General features: G+C 39.8%; 1 protein-coding gene across 5 annotated transcripts in view; it reads right to left on the minus strand.

Moving 5' to 3' along the window:
* Window positions 1-3,407: 3,407 nt before the first annotated feature.
* Window positions 3,408-18,783, minus strand: part of ntrk3 (neurotrophic receptor tyrosine kinase 3) — a 707,738-nt gene continuing 692,362 nt past the window's right edge. For all 5 annotated transcript variants that reach the window (XM_062963028.1, XM_062963030.1, XM_062963029.1 and 2 more), the window contains 2 exons: window positions 7,304-7,462; window positions 3,408-5,635 (listed from right to left, as the gene is read on the minus strand). In XM_062963028.1, the coding sequence (XP_062819098.1) occupies window positions 5,450-5,635; window positions 7,304-7,462 (345 nt within the window). In that variant the 3' untranslated portion in view covers window positions 3,408-5,449. The remainder of the gene's footprint in view (window positions 5,636-7,303; window positions 7,463-18,783) is intronic.

Genomic DNA, 18,783 nt, shown 5'->3' on the forward strand with positions numbered 1-18,783 from the left:
AATTGGTTCTAGCTTCTCTCATGCACACTTGCTGCCTTCAATGCTTTTCCTTATACGGGTCTGTTGAGGTTGTTTAAATTATCTGGTATCTGCAGCTGAATGGAATTCTAAGATGGATAAGATTCCTACTAGAAGTAGATGCGTACAGCAATGGCTACCACCTTCAGACAAAGAAACACCTTACTCTATACTTCGCCATCTCTAAGTTTGCATAGAAATGGAAGTGAAATGTATATGTGTGTATAATATGTATCTGTAATAAAGCAGCTCAGTCACTCCTTAACAGACTACGCCAAGTACAAAGAAATGACAAGTACATTGCACTTGACTGACATCCACATTTAAAAATTAATACTGCTTTCACTCTCCTGCCAGACTTGGAGTTTAGGGTTGTATGTTTCATCATTTGACAATTATGACTAAAACCCAGCCACAAAGGCAGCGTAGGGGTCGTAGCAGATAGAAGCCTTAAAGTGTGGAATAGAGATTGAAAGAGAAGGAGAGAGAATGGGTTGATTTTTGCTATTGATTTTTTCTCTCTCTGGTCCTTGAACCGTCAACATCACTCAGGGTTTACTGCTACAGCTTACATTTCTGGCTTTTTTCTCCTTTCTCTCTGGATAAAATCTTTCCAGCTTTGATGACAGCCTCTGTTCTTTGTGTTTCCTTCTCTCTATGTTTGTGCAGGATTATGGGCAGATTTTTCAAAATCTCCTATGTAGACAACCGAAATAGGGCAACTTTCTCGTTTATTTTGTTTAGTTTTTGTCCTGAACACCCTCTGGAGTCAACAAGTAGACAAACTAGCATCTCATAGATTTGTTTTCTTTTAGGGTAACAACCCATCGGCAAAAGTCCCAAATTGTCCTACTGCTTGGTTCTTGGGGTGCCTTGTATGTTTATTTTTACTTTTTACTGTTTGATATGTAGCCGGCACAAGTTTATATGAATACTAGCTGTGCCCGGCCACGTGTTGCTGTGGCGTTGTCTGGTGGTATTGGTGAGAACTTGTTGAGGTAGTGGTGGTATTGAATGTCTGTTGTATGGTTGTCTTTATGTTTAGTATGCATTTGGTCATTTGTGTACTGTGAAAGTGGTGAGGATAGAGGACACTGTTTATGTTGGATTAGTGAGACTCTACTGTATATTTGTAATCTTATATTATCTGCCTGGAACTGCCCCTTCTACACAGCTGTATAAAATGCACACTGAAGTGAATTATCTGGCAGTGTGGACTCAAGATAATCAAAGTTCAAAGCAGATAATATAAGATTCTAAATGGGTAATATAGCTGTGTGGAAGGGCCTTGAGTCTACACTGCCATATAATCCAGTTAAAATCAGATAATCTGTATCTTATAAGCAGTGTGGAAGAGGCCTGAGGCCTAACTGTGCCTGTCCCCTGGACTGAGTAGGTTGCTAGGAGACCAAGTGGGTGGAGCTTAGCCCTCTAACTGGTAGCAATTGGATAAAAACAATTATTCCTTTCCCTCTAATTAGGACTTTATTTTTCTTTTCTTTTTGTTGTATCAATCTAGAGCCATGAATGATGGGTTGTGTTGTCAAATTTCGAGGTTGGGGGGGCCTGTAGTTTTGTTGTTTTGTCCGCTGCCCTGATGCCATCACTCTTTTATATATATAGATGTTGCCTTGAGGTCAAGGGAGAGGTAGGGACAGAACAAGGTCACCAAACGGAGAGCTGAAGCAATTGAAATAAAGGTGCTTTGCATGCGAATTTTGTTTTTACTCTTGATGGACACAGCCAATCTTGGTGGGGCTGTATTTCAGCAATTCCGCAAATTACAGGAACTATTAGTCTCCCTTTCTTTGAGAGTCATTTATTTTTGATCATGCTGCCAAATGCCATCCTCATATCAATTCCATGCACTCCACATAGGGCAACATTCAGATCTCATGGAGTATATGAAGGGAGATATTTTCAGTCCATGATAAAATGGTGGCTATAGTGAGATGGTGAATATGGAAAGGTGAAACTGAAGATGAAAAAAGAAGCAAATAGACTATTATATACTAGGCATGTGCGCAAAATTGGCTTCTATACTTTCTACTGTTTTTTCATGTCTTCCATTTCTTTGGATGCACAAAACAGGCAGGTCCAGAGTGCACCTGCAGCTGAGCGCCACTTAGCCTGAGTAAGAGGCGCTTGGCTTCAGGCACTGGCAGGCGTGCATGCTTTCTGGGTCTGCCTGCACACCCCACCACACACACACACACTCTTTCCAAGGAGATTGCATGGTAGACAGGGCATGCAAGCAAACCCAGAGCGTGCCTGCAGCTGAGCACCTCTCAGTCTAGAGTAAGAGGCGCTTGGCTTCAGGCACTGGCAGGCACGCATGCTTTCTGGGCCTGACTCCATGCTCCGCCACACACACACACTCTTTCCAAGGAGATGGCATGGGATACAGGGCATGCAAGCAAACCCAGAACGTGCCTGCAGCTGAGCGCCTCTCAGTCTAGAGGAAGAAGCGCTTGGCTTCAGGCACTGGCAGACGTGCATGCTTTCTGGGTCTGCCTGCATGCCCCGCCATACACACACTCTTTCCAAGGAGATGGCATGGGATACAGGGCATGCAAGCAAACCCAGAACGTGCCTGCAGCTGAGCGCCTCTCAGTCTAGAGGAAGAAGCGCTTGGCTTCAGGCACTGGCAGACGTGCATGCTTTCTGGACCTGACTGCATACCCCGCCTCACACACACTCTCTTTCTACGGAGATGGCATGGGATACAGGGCATGCAAGCAAACCCAGAACGTGCCTGCAGCTGAGCGCCTCTCAGTCTAGAGGAAGAAGCGCTTGGCTTCAGGCACTGGCAGACGTGCATGCTTTCTGGACCTGACTGCATACCCCGCCTCACACACACTCTCTTTCTACGGAGATGGCATGGGATACAGGGCATGCAAGCAAACCCAGAACGTGCCTGCAGCTGAGCACCTCTCAGTCTAGTGGAAGAGGCACTTGGCTTCAGGCACTATTTTTTTCATGTCAGGAGCAAGTTGAGAAATTGCAACTCGCTTCTGGTGTGAGAGAATTGGCCGTCTGCAAGGACGTTGCCCAGGGGACGTCCAAATGTTTTGATGTTTTACCGTTCTTGTGGGAGGCTTTTCTCATGTCCCTGCATGGGAAGCTGGAGTTGACAGAGGGAGCTCTCATCCACGCTCTCCCTGAGTTGGATTCAGGGCCGTAGCCAGAAAAAAATTTTGGGAGGGGTTTTGAAAATTTCCCCTCCCTGCTACAAACCTGTCAATATCTGCTTGAGATAGTGCCTGGAGGGACTCTTAATGTTTTGCGTCTCATAGACTTAGCATGGGGATTTGGTTAACCAGTTAAAATTCATGAGTAAACCAGATTTTTTTATAATCTGAAAAAAAAATTGGGGGGGGGGGGGTTGGATTAGAACCAGCAACCTTCAGGTCAGCAGCCCAACCTTCAAGTCGGTAGTCCTGCCATTACACCACCGGAGGCTCCTGGCTAATAAATAATTAATAATTAGATTAGATTACCTGTCAGAAGGATGGGAAATGATGAAATGTTGGCAACACCAGATGAGGCACAGTGGTTGGCCAAGAGCTCAGTTTCCCAGATCCGGAACTGGGAAGAATTATGCTTGGACTACAACATCTTGAGATTGTGACGGAATATGCAAAAGCTTCCACCAGGATATCTTGGGGACGAGGACATTCTTCCTGCTCTCCAATCTCATCCTTGGTGCAGGGCGGCCACAAAACAACTCCATCTCACCACCTACTGCTCAATTACGGGGTTACAAATGGACACATTCTAGCTTCTCCAGAGAAGGAACAGAAAAGTCTCCTCTATCCTCTCCAGTTTACATTCCAGCTAGACACCGAACATCAGCATTGTAAAAGAGAGACAGGGTTAAGGCCGACCCAAGATATTTTGCTCCCTGAGGCCAAGAACAACACAATACCCCCTCCCATTCCATGTAGAAAACTGGACAGTGTTTCGAACCCCTGGCAGTGGTATTACAGTACTCCTCAACTCAAAGGATGGCATAGCACCCTCCACTATGGATGAAGGCAGCAGACAAAACCAGAGATATAGGACAGGCGCTGGATTGTCACTTCCCCGCAGCCAGCATCGAAGTCACATTGCCAGCTGCTTCCAGACACAGCCATGAGACATGGACTGTGGGATATTTGGATTCAACTTTTGTGCTTCACCATGAACTCTGTGCCTTACTTTCTCAACCTCTCTCACTCTCTTGGCCTTAAACCCCCCTCCCCACAACATGTCCAGAATCCACATGGATAAACCCACCCACCCCCGTTACCTACTGGACAATACTGATGGGAGACTCAACTCGCTACAGATTGTAAGATAGTTTTGTACAAGAAAAAACAGTATGATATAAATTATCATAAACAGTATTAAGGAACGGAACCAATTCGGCCTGTGTGTATAGATTATGTGAAGAACTGGCTTGATTTTTTTCATCAAGATCGTGGCCTCCAAGCCACCATGTCTGGAAACAACGGTTGTGCTGAGCTAGATCTGTGTTGTGCACATGGAGCGATTATTCCAGTAGCAAAATCGGCAACAGGAGAGATGTTACGTTCCAGATATCCGTCTCATGCACTTTTCCCTGTATGGCTCTTATAGACAGTCGTTTGGCTCCTCGACGCCATTCCCAGGACATTCTTTTAAGAAAACCAAGAAAAAGAAAAGAGAGAGGCAGAAAAATGCCATATCCAGTTCTTGTCGTCGGATGATGATTTCCTGGTACGTGTTCATTTACCCGTAGGTGAGGCACGCCTTTCGATCTGTAAACGTTCCAAAAGGGTTCCAAAAGGGTAGAGTCTGCACATGTGGAAAAATCCAAAAACTTCTGGTATTCTGGGCGGGAGGAAGAAAAAGGGACACGAGGAATGTAGGTGAGATCAGCAAAGAATGTTTTTCCAGAAGGAAGGGCAAGGAATTATCCATTACCAAATGCCATTGTTTCTCCCCAACGAATGGAGATTGATCCCACACAGTGCAGCTCCCGATCAGGCACAGCCTTTCCAGGTTTTCCTCCTTTGACGGGATTGTCTTTCAGCTTTCCCAAGTGAACCGAGTTCTAACCAGCAGCTGGACGCAAAAGAAAACAAGAGGATTCACAGTCACTTCCACACCTTGAGTTAAATATTGTCTTTTTCCATTTCTCTCGTTAATACTGTAGAGGATTCTCTCTCTCTCCCTCTCTCTCGTCTTCTTTCCTCTCTCTATATTATTTCTAGCTATATATAATCCAAATTGTCTTACTGCTTGTTTCTTCGGAGGGGAGGGGGCTTGTATATTTTATTGTCTCTCTTTTTTTCAGTGTTGTATGTGTAGCAGGCACTTGAGTTTATATGAATATGTTGGCTTGAGGTCAAGGGAGAGGTAGGGACAGGAGAAGAAGGACACAACGACATCTGAAAAGTGGCCGTAGCTAGCCAAGGATGTCCAGGTAGATTGGTGTGGCTTTGCCCAGAGCATGAAGGATCTTGTAGATATCCTTGATGTTCAGACGTTGTTGAGGTTCCCTCTGCCAGCAGCCCAGCATGATGTCGTAAACTTCCTTGGGACAGACGCGAGGCCTCTCTAAGACACGGCCTTGGGTGATGCACTCAATGACCTGTGGAGCAAAACATTCCTTTTAATCGTGGTCCTGCATGTAAAAAGCCAATTATGAAGACATCACAACAATCCATCTCCCAAACCAACCCCACAAACTCCACCTTGAATGTCAGGCAGCTTTACTAACCAAGTAATTTCTGACCATTTTTTTTTTTTACTATTTTTAAAATATTCATATCAAGAAAAGAAGAGCTGTGCAAAAATTCAGATGCACGTCGTATTTCGGCAAATTCATACTTACAATGCAACTTATGAACCCAGAGCACCTCCCCCCACCTGCCGAATGGAAATGAATCAAAATACCCATCTCCAAATATTTTGGAAGTAGGGTTGTTGTATGTTTTCCGGGCTGTATGGCCATGTTCTAGAAGTATTCTCTCCTGACGTTTCACCCACATCTATGGCAGGCATCCTCAGAGGTTGTGGGGCATGGAGAAACTAAGCAAGGAAGGTTTATATATACAATAGAGTCTCACTTATCCAACATAAACGGGTCAGCAGAATGTTGGGTAAGCAAATATGTTGGATAATAAGGAGAGATTACGGAGAAGCCTATTAAACATCAAATTAGGTTATGATTTTATAAATTAAGCACCAAAACATCATGTTCTACAACAAATTTGACAGAAAAAGTAGTTCAATATGCAGTAATGCTACATAGTAATTACTGTATTTATGAATTTAGCACCAAAATATCACGATGTATTGAAAACATTGACTACAAAAATGTGTTGGATAATCCAGAACGTTGGATAAGCGAGTGTTGGATAAGTGAGACTCTACTGTATCTGTGGAAAGTCCAGGGTGAGAGAAGAACTCTTTGTCAGTTGGAAGCCAGTGTGAATGTTGTAGTTAATCACCTTGATTAGCAGCTAACAACTCTGAACAAATGATGCCCCCAGGCAGGAAGAAGCCAGGAGATGAAGCTATTCAATGCTAATCAAGGTGATTAACTACAACAGCCAGCCAGCAGCCATGTTGCCTTCTTTCTTGTCATTGATAGATTGATAGAGGTATCATTCATTTAGAGAATGACTTGTCCAAGGTGCTGAAATTGAAAAAAAAATCCTTACAAATCAGTGGATGTGCGAATCTTTCTGAAACTTTGGAGGTATTGTGCCCTGGTTACGTTGTATCAATGTTTTCAAAGGATAAACATGCCGTGTTTTGGGTAGCATCTATTAACAAACTCTACCCTTTACCTACACTGAATTACAGGAAGATCTGGAAATGTCTGTCACAAATATTCTTATAAGCATGTTTTTGTCATGAATACAACCTGTCATGAAATTGAAGTTTACTGATAATGTAAGAACCAGGCTGTGGTATTTAATTTGGCTATGCGGTATTGTTCCACTTTTGAAGTTAAAAGATTTTTTGTGTGAGATTTTTGTTCTGAAGATTGCTGCTCTTTCCGCAATTTTGGACAAAAAAAAAAAAATACTCACCAGGGTTGTCTGCCTGGAAATAATGTAGGAAATAATAATTCCTCACTATTGCACTATTCTTACCAGTTGAGCATCTTGAATTAAGAGAAACCTATTTTGTTTTGGCTAAGAAATGAAAAAGTAGTGACTATTCTTTCTATTTCCCACCGACATATATCAACACCATCTTTCTCTCCATTGGAGAGTGTTATCTCTGCTGATCCCGGCATCCCCAATACCTCTGTGTTTGACAGTTGGAACCAAGGCTGCTTCCCATAGGTGAAGATTTCCCAGAGGATCACCCCAAAACTCCAGACATCACTCTCCGTTGTGAATTTCCGGTACATGATACTCTCAGGAGGCATCCAACGGATGGGAAGCATAGTATGCCCGCCGACCTGAAGAAGAGAATATAAGACATAGCGAAATTGTCGTCAATGGTCAAATGTGTTGCTTACTGGGCTACAATATTATTTATTCATTTATTTCGAGCATTTATATCCCGTCCTTCTCACCCACAAGAGGGGACCAATAAAATTACATTAATTGAGGCATCAGTAGGTTAATTGTTTTTGAATATTTACATCAAGCTCTAATTTAAGATAAGACTGTCCAACTCTAATCAAATCATTATTCTCATCTTCTTCAATGTAAATGTGCTTATGTATCCTTTTAATAATAATAGAATAAAATAATACATGTAATAATAATAAATACAGGAAAATAATACAAGTAATAATAAATAGAGTAAAATAAATAAATAGAGTAAAATAATAATAATAATAATAATAATAATAATAATAATAATAATAATCCAATGCAGGTGGTCTCGATGGTGATCGACACATTGGGTGCCGTGCCAAAAGATCTCAGCCGGCATTTGGAAACAACAGACATTGACAAAATTACGATCTGCCAACTGCAAAAGGCCACCCTGCTGGGATCTGAATGCATCATCCGAAAATACATCACACAGTCCTAGACACTTGGGAAGTGTTTGACTTGTGGTTTTGTGATACGAAATCCAGCATATATATCTTGTTTAATGTGTTGTATTAAAATAATAATAAGAATAAGAATAAGATCAGAGTGAAATAATAAATGTATTATTCATAATAATACAAATAGAGTAAAATAAATGTAATAGTAGCAACAACAATAGAGTAAAATAATAAATGTAATCATACCAATAATAATAGAGGAAAATAATAAATGTACCATATATTCTCAAGTATAAGCTGACCCAAATATAAGCCAACCAGGACCCTCACCTGAGTATAAGCCGAGGGGGGCTTTTTCAGTCTTAAAAAAAGGGCTGAAAAACTAGGCTTATACTCGAGTATATACAGTAACCATTTAATACATCTTTTCTTGAAGCACATTGATCTGCTTTAAGTGTATTTTATTGTATTTGTGATAGCCATATATGGTCCAGTCTATACAAAAAAAAAAAAAATCCGGTGTGAACAATCCCACTTTTAACTACAAATCAGAGCAGTTGAAGTGTTCATAGTTGAGTGGTCCATTTCCATCCACCATAAACACTAATAGACTTGGGAATATCACAGTGAAGAGTTGCCTTCATGGTATGTTAATATTTCTTAGAGTTTTCCCTTCTCCAAACACAACAAAATAAACAGAATTTTAAGAGATTCAAATAATTGGATTTGTTTGAAATAATTATCCTAGGATGGTATTTTCAATACTGCAGCTATAGTAACAGAAAGTTATTCGGTAAGAAGAATACAGTCTTACCATTAAGCTACATAAACAAACAGGAATATTGTATGATATTTTGTGCCCTGTGTTACATGCATGCATTTCCATAGAATCCTGATCAGCACAGAGCCTGAAGAAAATCCTTCTAAAAGGTGCATGGATTTTTCTGTTTCAAATTACAGTATATACTTTTAAACATACATCACTTTTCCCATCCTTGTGCTAAAGTGTGTGAATGTGTGTCTCTGGATTGGCTTGATTCAATAAAATCTTTAAAATTACATCATTCCACTTGAAGCCATGCTGCATGTGCACATGACTTGCAGCTGTAGCCTTTGGAAGATAAGTTGGCTTTTATGCATACTGTAGTAATGGGAGCATAGCAAGGAAGATTAAAGGCTTGTTATCCTTCTGAAGGATATTTTTGTTTGTATAGCTCTTGAAACATCTGCATCAAGATTCCAAGAGATTGCAGGAGAGGGAGAACATTTTAGGACCCATTTCCTCTCTTATATCGAATGTTACCATAAACCAGGTGGATACATAAAACCAGAGAAAACAATCTGAAATATTATGACTACGTGAGAAAAGTCTAGGAAGTAGTCTGAGTGACTCCATTGGATCAATGTCAAGTATGTCAGAAAACTGGAGGCTGCCTTCTCCTTGTAACTCACCTTCTGTTTCCTTCTGTAATAGGCAATGTGACCATCACGACATATTGCTTCTCTGTTTGTAGCTGTATATATTAGACATGTCCAAAAAATGGTATTGAATTGTATATTGGATTTATTTCGGATTGTTCTCGCTTTTTGATACGCATTCCGAGACATTGTCTCACAGCGCAACCAGCAATGTAATTCGAACCATTGTTGGCCCATTCTCTAATTGTCTCTTAATGTTTCATTAATTCCCCCACCTCAATTGTTTTAAATATATTTTTTAAAATATTTTTTAAAACATTTTTGTTTCTGCAACCTACCTTGAATGGGAGCTTAGCGCAGCCTAACTTGGCTGCCGCTCCCTGGCCAATCAGAAGCTTCCAAGATGGACACCAAGGGTTTTGTCGCTGGTTCTTTCTCTTAGCAAGGGAATTTCTAGTTTTCAAAGTATCTTTGCACTCCTTGCCAGGGCATTGTTTGGTCCATTTCTAATTGAAGGCATTGGCTTGAGGCTTGTGGGATTACATAGCCAGAGACACCATTGATTTCCAGTGTCCTTCTTGCTTACAAATATAGCAAGGGAATTTCTAGTTTTCAAAGTATCTTTGCACAACTTGCAAGGGCATGGCAAATTTGATGAGGATAGCTCAAGAAATGTGGGCGGGAGACCCCTGTAAAAGTCTGTCCCCCCTCGGGTTCCTTTTTTTGGGCGATTGCGCATGCGCGTCCGCCATTTTAGAAACATTTAAAATCATTATGAATTTTCGGAAATATCCGAAATTTTTGGGTGAAAAAATTGGAAATACTTTCTATATCCAAGCGCCAAAACGAGAATTGAAACATATTTTTCATCGATCGGACATGCCTAGTATATATCCTTATGAGAGCAATAATTGTTTTACAAGAGAGCCAATTTTTCTATTCATTCCTCTATCAGACCTAACTCCAATTTATTTATTTACATCACTTTTACCCTGCCCTTCTCACCCAGAGGGACTCAGGGCGGCTTGCAACAGTCGGCAATTATATTGCACAAAATACATTCAATAAAACAGTAACAGAATCCATAAACAATAAAACAGTACCGCATTAATTAAAACTCTAATTAAACTCTATTAAACCATGAATTATAAAATTTAAAATGCATAATTAAATTCGTCCACTAACACCTTCATGTACTCTTGGATTCATGTCATATCGACATCAGATGTTACTCCTCAAATGCCTGAGTACATAGTCATGTCTTCACGGCTTTCCTGAAACCCAGGAGAGTTGGAGTCCATCATTCCAGTTCTGAGCACCACAATTCAAGAAGGATGTTGACAAGATAGAACGTGTCCAAAGAAGGGCGACCAAAATGATCAATGAGAAATGCTGCTCCCATCATACTGCTCTCATTCTAATTGATGGTGAAACCACATCAGGGATAATGTGTATAGAGGCAGTTCTAAATTGACCATCCAAGTAGTCTGAAGTTAGCATCACAGGTGCCAGTTGAACCCACTTGGTAGTCCAATAGGGATTGCTTGGCCTGTTCGCTGCCCTGGGGGTCTCTGGCTGATGTCAACCAATACGCCACTCATCAAGGCAGCTCTCTTCCCCCATCCAGCCTCCACATTGAGGTCATGGTCTTTTTGAAAGCAACGGAACCACACAGGCCAAGGTGTGTGTCATGACTCAAGAACTCATCACATGTGGGGAAAAAAGAGTCCTAGGACACTTCTGCCTCAGTTAACTCACAGAGCCTCACACCGGCCATCAGACAGCATAGGATGACTTCTGGTAGGGTTCCATGGGTGAACTGGGGTAGCAGCGTGGTTGCATGCTAGTGTTATAGCTCAGCCGTCAGGATCTGGCCCTCCACAGGAGTTAGAGTGGGACTCAGAGGCTGATTTAGATTTTGAGCCTCTCTGGGATTTGGATCAGAGCCCAATGGCTTTGCAGGTGCCTGAAGTTGTGGTTACAGAGGAACATTCCGATGTTAACTCAAGGCTAAATTCACCAGATGGAGTTGTTGTGGGGGAGGATGAGTCTTTTGATCAGAGGCAATCTATCTCACAGGATAGGAGTCAAAGAGAAGTGCTGAGAAGAAGTAAACGTTTGACTCTCAAACGCTTCAGTTAATAAACTTTCCTATGGGAAGCTGTGATTGTCCTGGATCTCATGAACGGTAGCTCTGAGGTTTCCTTAAAGGGATCTCGCACCTTGTTTTCTTTGCAGTGTCAATGTTGCCTTCTTGGAAGAAGCATCTCCGTTCCTGTCTCTTGCTCCTTGCCTTGTTCCCATGCTGTTTCCAGGATATCCAGTCGCAGTTTGTGCCTTGTGACTCTCGAGTTTACCTCTCCTTGTTATTCCTGTTTTTTCCTGCTCTCCAAGGGATACCTTCCATGTGGATTACAGTTGGCATTTTTGCTGCGTCTTGTCCCTGATTCCTGCAACTCCTGGCTGTTTGCTGACTTTGACTCTTTGCTGGAACTCTTTGTATTCTGTTTGTGGATTACAACTTTGAAAGACTTTGAAGAATGATCTTTTGAACTATTGTGAACATTATATTATGGACTACTGACTCGTATTACTCTTACTGCTATTTACTTGCATATATACACATATATACCATATATACTCGAAGATAAGCCGAGTTTTTCAGCCCTTATTTATGAGCTGAAAAAGCCTCCCCCGGCTTATATTCGGGTCAAGGTCAAGCCAGCAGTGGAGCCTGGAGGCCACAGTATGTTTTCTTTTCCAAAACCTCCCTCCTCTGCTTCTCCTCCCAGGCTGGTTATCTTATATTTTTTTGAGAGAGAGAGACAGAGAAGAAACGAATGTTTTCAAAAGCGGAAGGAGAGTGCGAGAGAAACCCTTGCAAGCCAGATTGCATGGGCATAAGGGAAGAAAAAAAGATATTCTTGCAAATTTGCACGATTCATTGCTATTATTATTATTATTATTATTATTACTATTATTATTATTATTATTATTATTATTATTATTATTATTATTATTACTACTACTACTACTATTATTGCAAGAACATTTGAGTCCAAAGGGAGGGAAGGAGGGAAAAGAGAGCAACAGAAGGTGTGTATTTCTTTTTATTCCTAAGGAAACAAAAATGAGGTGGGCTTTTTTGGGAGGGGGAGAGAAGTTTTAAAAAGCATTTTCTGGCTACTTTTAGAGTTTGAAAAAGGGAGAAAGAAAAGAGGTGGGAAAGGGCAGGAGAAAAAAGGACAAAGTTGTTTTTAGGGGGGCTTTGCTTGCATTTCTTCCTTGGGCAAACGCATGCCCCAAAGCTTCTAAATATTTATATAGATGTTCCCCCTACAAATACATTAATATATGAATTTTCCCCTCATATGTTTACAGGTCTTTGCAAATCCTATGCAAATATAGATAACTAGAGATTTCCATGTACCTGTATATCTGTTCCTATATGTATACATTAATTTTATATATGAATTTTATATGAATTTTACCCTCACATGTTTGCAAGTGCAGAGGGAAAATGCGCATGCGCGCACACACAGATGTCTAGATAGATATAAACATTGATAAATAGGACTTGCAAATATTGCAGGAGGAAAATGCACATAGAGAGAGGATTTGCAAAGGTTTCAGGGGGAAATACACATGTGAAATTAGTATATATAATGATAGATGTATATCTAGCTCTGCATTGTTTATGTAGGCATTATATGTTTGCCTGTTACTATGTTGAAGCTGGCCTGAGTCCCCGGGGGAGATAGATAGGGCAGGGTACAAATGAAGCTGTTGATGATGATTATTATTATAAAGCTACTGTTGCTTTTCCTCTTATAGAGTTAGTTTACTGTTTTTCTTTGAAATACAGTAAATATTCAAATCATTTAACCCACTGATGCCTCAATTAATGTAATTTTATCGGTATCTAATTTTATTTTTGAAATTTACCAGTAGCTGCTGCATTTCCCACCCTTGGCTTATACTCGAGTCAATAAGTTTTCCCAGTTTTTTTTGTGGTAAAATTAGGTGCCTCGGTTCCATGGGAAGATGTTTAAGACATTTCCAAAAAGGTTCCATTTAGGAACCAGCTCAGCTATCTTGTCAAGCCCGAACTCAGGAGACAACCTGAATCCTGACTGCCATCCCAAAGTATCTTAACCTCATGATTCTGGGAGTTAGATTTGTAACGCAATATTGCCTCCTTTTAAGCAAGCCTCCATTCTTGCTACTTTTATTTCAGTGTATTACACACTGTATACCTTGTAGGCAATTAAGGCAACCATGCACAGATAATCAATAAATGCAAATGGATTGAATCATATTTATAAGTATAGGGAATTATGGAGGGGGAAAAATACCGTATTAAGGGAAGAGGTTCTGTTGCAAACAATTACACTCGGAATAATAAATATGGAGAATCATACGCCACAATGGATAAGACGCAAGAAAAAAGAGTGAATTCAAGAACCTTCGCTTAGAGGTTAATGGCATATATTTGAATAAAGCAGATTGATAAATTGTTATGAAAGGAAAGACATCAAAAAAGAAACCAGGAATGAGCTGCATATATCCTTCTGAACAAAGATTATGATTTCTTTAGAGCCCTGTAAGCATTCAAATAGATTTTGCAGCAGGGGAAATTATTTTAGGAGGTGATATGAATGTGGCCATAGATAATACCTTAGACTGAGTTGGAAGAAATAGAAAATCACAAAGATATGTCACTATGTTATTTAAGAACGAAATAAGAGATTCTCAGGTTCAATACATATGGAGATGCCAACATTTTGAAAGTGTGAAGAGAGACGGTACATTTTCCTTCGAAGCAAGAAACACTTATTCGAGAGATAAGTATATTTGAAAAACCACATCAAAGAAATCATTCTGGAATAACGGATACAATAACTGGCAGTACACTTCTTCTGTACATGTTTACTCGGAAGTAAACCCCATTGACTTCAGTGAGTCTTGCTCTTAGGGAAGTATGTAGAAGTCTACAGCATAAACTGAGGAGAATAGGTGAAATAATATACTGTCTATACTCGAGTATAAGCCGACCCGAATATAAGCCGAGGCATTTAATTTTACCACAAAAAAACTGGGAGAACATTGACTCCAGTATAAGCTGAGGGTGGTAAATTACAGAAATAAAAATAGATACCAATAAAATTACATTACATTATCCAACATTTTCGCTTATCCAATGTTCTGCTGGCCCGTTTATGTTGGATAAGCGAGACTCTACTGTACCAATAAAATTATATTAATTGAGGCATCAGTAGGTTAAATGTTTTTGAATATTTACATAAAGCTCAAATTTAAGATAAGACTGTCCAACTCATTATTCTCATCTTCTTCAATGTCAATGTGCTTATGTATCCTTTTAATAATAATAGAGTAAAATAATACATGTAATAATCATAATAATAGATACAGGAAAATAATACAAGTAATAATAAATAGAGTAAAATAATAAATGCAATTATTATTATTAATATTATTATAAGATCAGAGTGAAATAATAAATGTATTAATAATAATAAAAACAGAGTAAAATAAATGTAATAGCAGCAACAATAATAGAGAAAAATAATAAATGTCATAATACCAATAACAATAGAGAAAAATAATAAATGTACCATATATTCTCGAGTATAAGCTGACCCAAATATATGCCAATCAGGACCCTCACCCGAGTATAAGCCGAGGGGGGCTTTTTCAGTCTTAAAAAAGGGGCTGAAAAACTAGGCTTATACTCGAGTATATACAGTATACCCTTATTAACTCCAGAGAAATGTCATATATGTATTCCTATCACACAGTATGATATAGATATCTTAAGCTATATTCATCTATATATAAAATATTGTAATGTGCATTTTCCTCATGGAGTAAACAACAAAACCCTTGAACCAAATCACACCAAATTTGGCCACAAAAGATATAGTCATCCAATCTATGTCTTCCAAAAAAAAAAAAACCTAGAAAGTCCAAATTACAGAGGACGGGGAAGAGCCGTTCTCCCCGTCTGCCAGTCAGAAGGGTAGGCCCTGCCCCCTTTAGGCCCTGCCCCCTTTGTGTCATAGCAACCCCCTCAGCCACAATGGCGCCCAGGGGACAGGCAAGGTTCACTTAAGCCTCTTCCACACTGCCTACAAAACACAGATCATCTGATTTGAATTGGATTATATGGCAGTGTAGACTCAATGACCTTCCACACAGCTTTATAATCCAGAATGCCAAGGCACATAATCCATAGTATCTGCTTTGAACTGGATTATCTTGAGTCCACACTGCCATATAACCCATTTCAGTGTGGATTTTATACACCATGGACATTCCACAGATAAATAAACCCCTTTGTTACCCAGCTTGATTAACACTGAATAGCCTTGCAGCCTCAAAGCCTGGATGCTTCTCATTACTTTATTTTCCATACCATATGACTACGCCACAGCAACGTGTGGCTGGGCACAGCTAGTACACTATAAATATCTTACAGACTATCAATATATGTTTTAATTATAAATATATGTTGTGATCCACTTTGAATCTCATATAATAAGAATGGCAAGGTATAATTAAACAACATAAAAGAAATAAATAAGCGTAGGCATTTTAGATATACAGTAGAGTCTCACTTATCCAACGTAAACGGGCCAGCAGAACGTTGGATAAGCGAATATGTTGGATAATAAGGAGAGATTAAGGAAAAGCCTATTAAATATCAAATTAGGTTATGATTTTACAAATTAAGCACCAAAACATCATGTTACACAACAAATTTGATAGAAAAAGTAGTTCAATACGCAGTAAGGTTATGTTGTAATTACTGTATTTACGAATTTAGCACCAAAATATCATGATATATTGAAAACATTGACTACAAAAATGCGTTGGATAATCCAGAACGTTGGATAAGTGAGTGTTGGATAAGTGAGACTCTACTGTAAATGTAATCATGTAACCCTTTGCTCAGGCTTTTGGTGTTCAATGAATCCTACTTTTTGATAGATTAAGTATTACAAAATTGTGTACAAAACTGGAGCCCCCAGATGATGTAGTGGACTAAGTGACTTGAAGTTTGGGTTGCTGACCTGAAAGCTGCCAGGTTCGAATCCCACCTGGGGAGAGTGTGGATGAGCTCCCTCTATCAGCTCCAGCTCCATGCGGGGACAAGAGAGAAGCCTCCCACAAGGATGGTAAAAACATCAAAACATCCGGGCGTCCCCTGGGCAACGTCCTTGCAGACGGCCAATTCTCTCACTCCAGAAGCAACTCCGGTTGCTCCTGACACGAAAAAAAAACAAAACAAAATTGTGCTCATGTAGAAGTCAAGACATTTTAGTTTTAAAAAATGACTCAAAAACCTGGGTTGACTTATCCACAGATCAATGTAAGAACTGCATTTTGACTCGTATCAATAAAGGAATACTCTCTGAGGAGAGAGGTGACAATTCTAACAAATAGCCGAAAAGCTCACTACAGACAAAATAAATAAATAAATGTAATAAAATACAATATATTATAATAGCAACTTACGAGTGATCTCTCAAATCTGCATAGCATAAATCTACAAGCCACGGAATTATGCCATCATCGTTTTTCTGAATGCCAGTATAGTGCATCCCATCATGTATCTGCCAATGTGTTTTATTGTGCAATTGCATAGCAGGGAATGTACAAGAGCAAACAAATGGCAATGAAGCTATGTTTCAAGCTCAGTGTGATAGGATCACACTTGATGAAGCACCAGCATTCTTTGGCAAAGAAGGCTAAACACCTCAGTACAACCCCCAACATTTCACAGCATTGAGCCATGGTATGAAACTGCATTAATCCTATTGTGTAGATTAGTGGTTCCCAACCTGTGGTCCCTGGACCACAGAAATAAAATATGGTCCACAACCTCTCTGTTATTACACCTTTGCAACTGATGAAGGTGTATTGGGAAAATATAATATTTGTATTGGAAACTATATACAAGTTTTGTCCATTAGGTTATCTATTGTTGTGGACACTTAACATATATCTCTGGCACTTAGGGTGAACTTTGGTCTCTGCTAATGGGAAGACAGTTATTTGCTGAGCAGAGTGTATTTTGGGGCTATATGCACACAGTCTGCTTGTGATTACATTTTCCTATTCCTATTTCTAATATGATTACATTCAATATATAGAATCATAGAATCATAGAATAGTAGAGTTGGAAGAGACCTCATGATTCTATGATTCTATATATTGAATGTAATCATATTAGAAATAGGAATAGGAAAAATGTAATCATAAGCAGACCGTGTGCATATAGCCCCAAAATACACTCTACTCAGCAAATAACTGTCTCCCCATTACCAGAGACCAAAGTTCACCCTAAGTGCCAGAGATATATGTTAAGTGTCAACAACAATAGATAACCTAATGGACAAAAGACAAATTAAGACTTTTTAGGATGTCAAGATAAGACCTGGCGCCATGTAGGAGTGCTAATGTATCTCTGACAAGCTAAGGTAGGGGGGAATTCCTTAATTAATGGATCCTGAGAGCTTAGATGGGAATTCCTTAGATAAGGTCTAATGGAGGGTCAGAGGTATTGAAAGTAACCTATATTTTAGGAAAATGCAAAAATAGCTTTTAGTAAAGTGCCAAGTAAGACTTTTTTGACACTAATTGGTGATGGATAATGCCTCTATGACATAAATAGATGAATGCAAAAATAGTATATAAGGACCTGTGTTTCTTTGTTCTGTACCTTCGCTTTCCTGATTACAGGAGTAGGTCCTTTTCTTATTGCTTATTCTCTCTGGTCACTGAGAATAAACGTCTTTCTTTCTACAGCCACTGGAACTCTCTTTGTCTCATTACCTCAAACCTTATTTATTTATTTATTTACAGTATTTATATTCCGCCCTTCTCACCCCGAAGGGGACTCAGGGCGGATTACAATGAACACATATATGGCAAACATTCAATGCCAACAGACAAACAACATTCAGTTTTAGACAGACACAGAGGCATTTTTTAAACATCTTTCCAGGTTCACGATTCCGGCCACAGGGGGAGCTGTTGCTTCACTGTCCATTGGTGGCTGTTCTTCCTCATTCTTTTTCTCGTGAGCAGTTTTATGGTGTTGTAGATTAGTTAAATTAGCCTCCCGCATAAAGTGTACCTAAATTTTCCCTACTTGACAGATGCAACTGTCTTTCGGGGCTGCTAGGTCAACAGCAAACCGGGGCTATTTTTTTTTTAATGGTCGGAGGCTTAACCCGACCCGGGCTTCGAACTCATGACCTCTCGGTCAGTAGTGATTTACAGCAGCTGGTTACTAGCCAGCTGCGCCACAGCCCGGCCCCTTCGTCTGCCAT

This window comes from Anolis carolinensis, unplaced genomic scaffold (assembly GCF_035594765.1).
Source record: "Anolis carolinensis isolate JA03-04 unplaced genomic scaffold, rAnoCar3.1.pri scaffold_11, whole genome shotgun sequence".
Classification (NCBI taxonomy): Eukaryota; Metazoa; Chordata; class Lepidosauria; order Squamata; family Dactyloidae; genus Anolis; species Anolis carolinensis.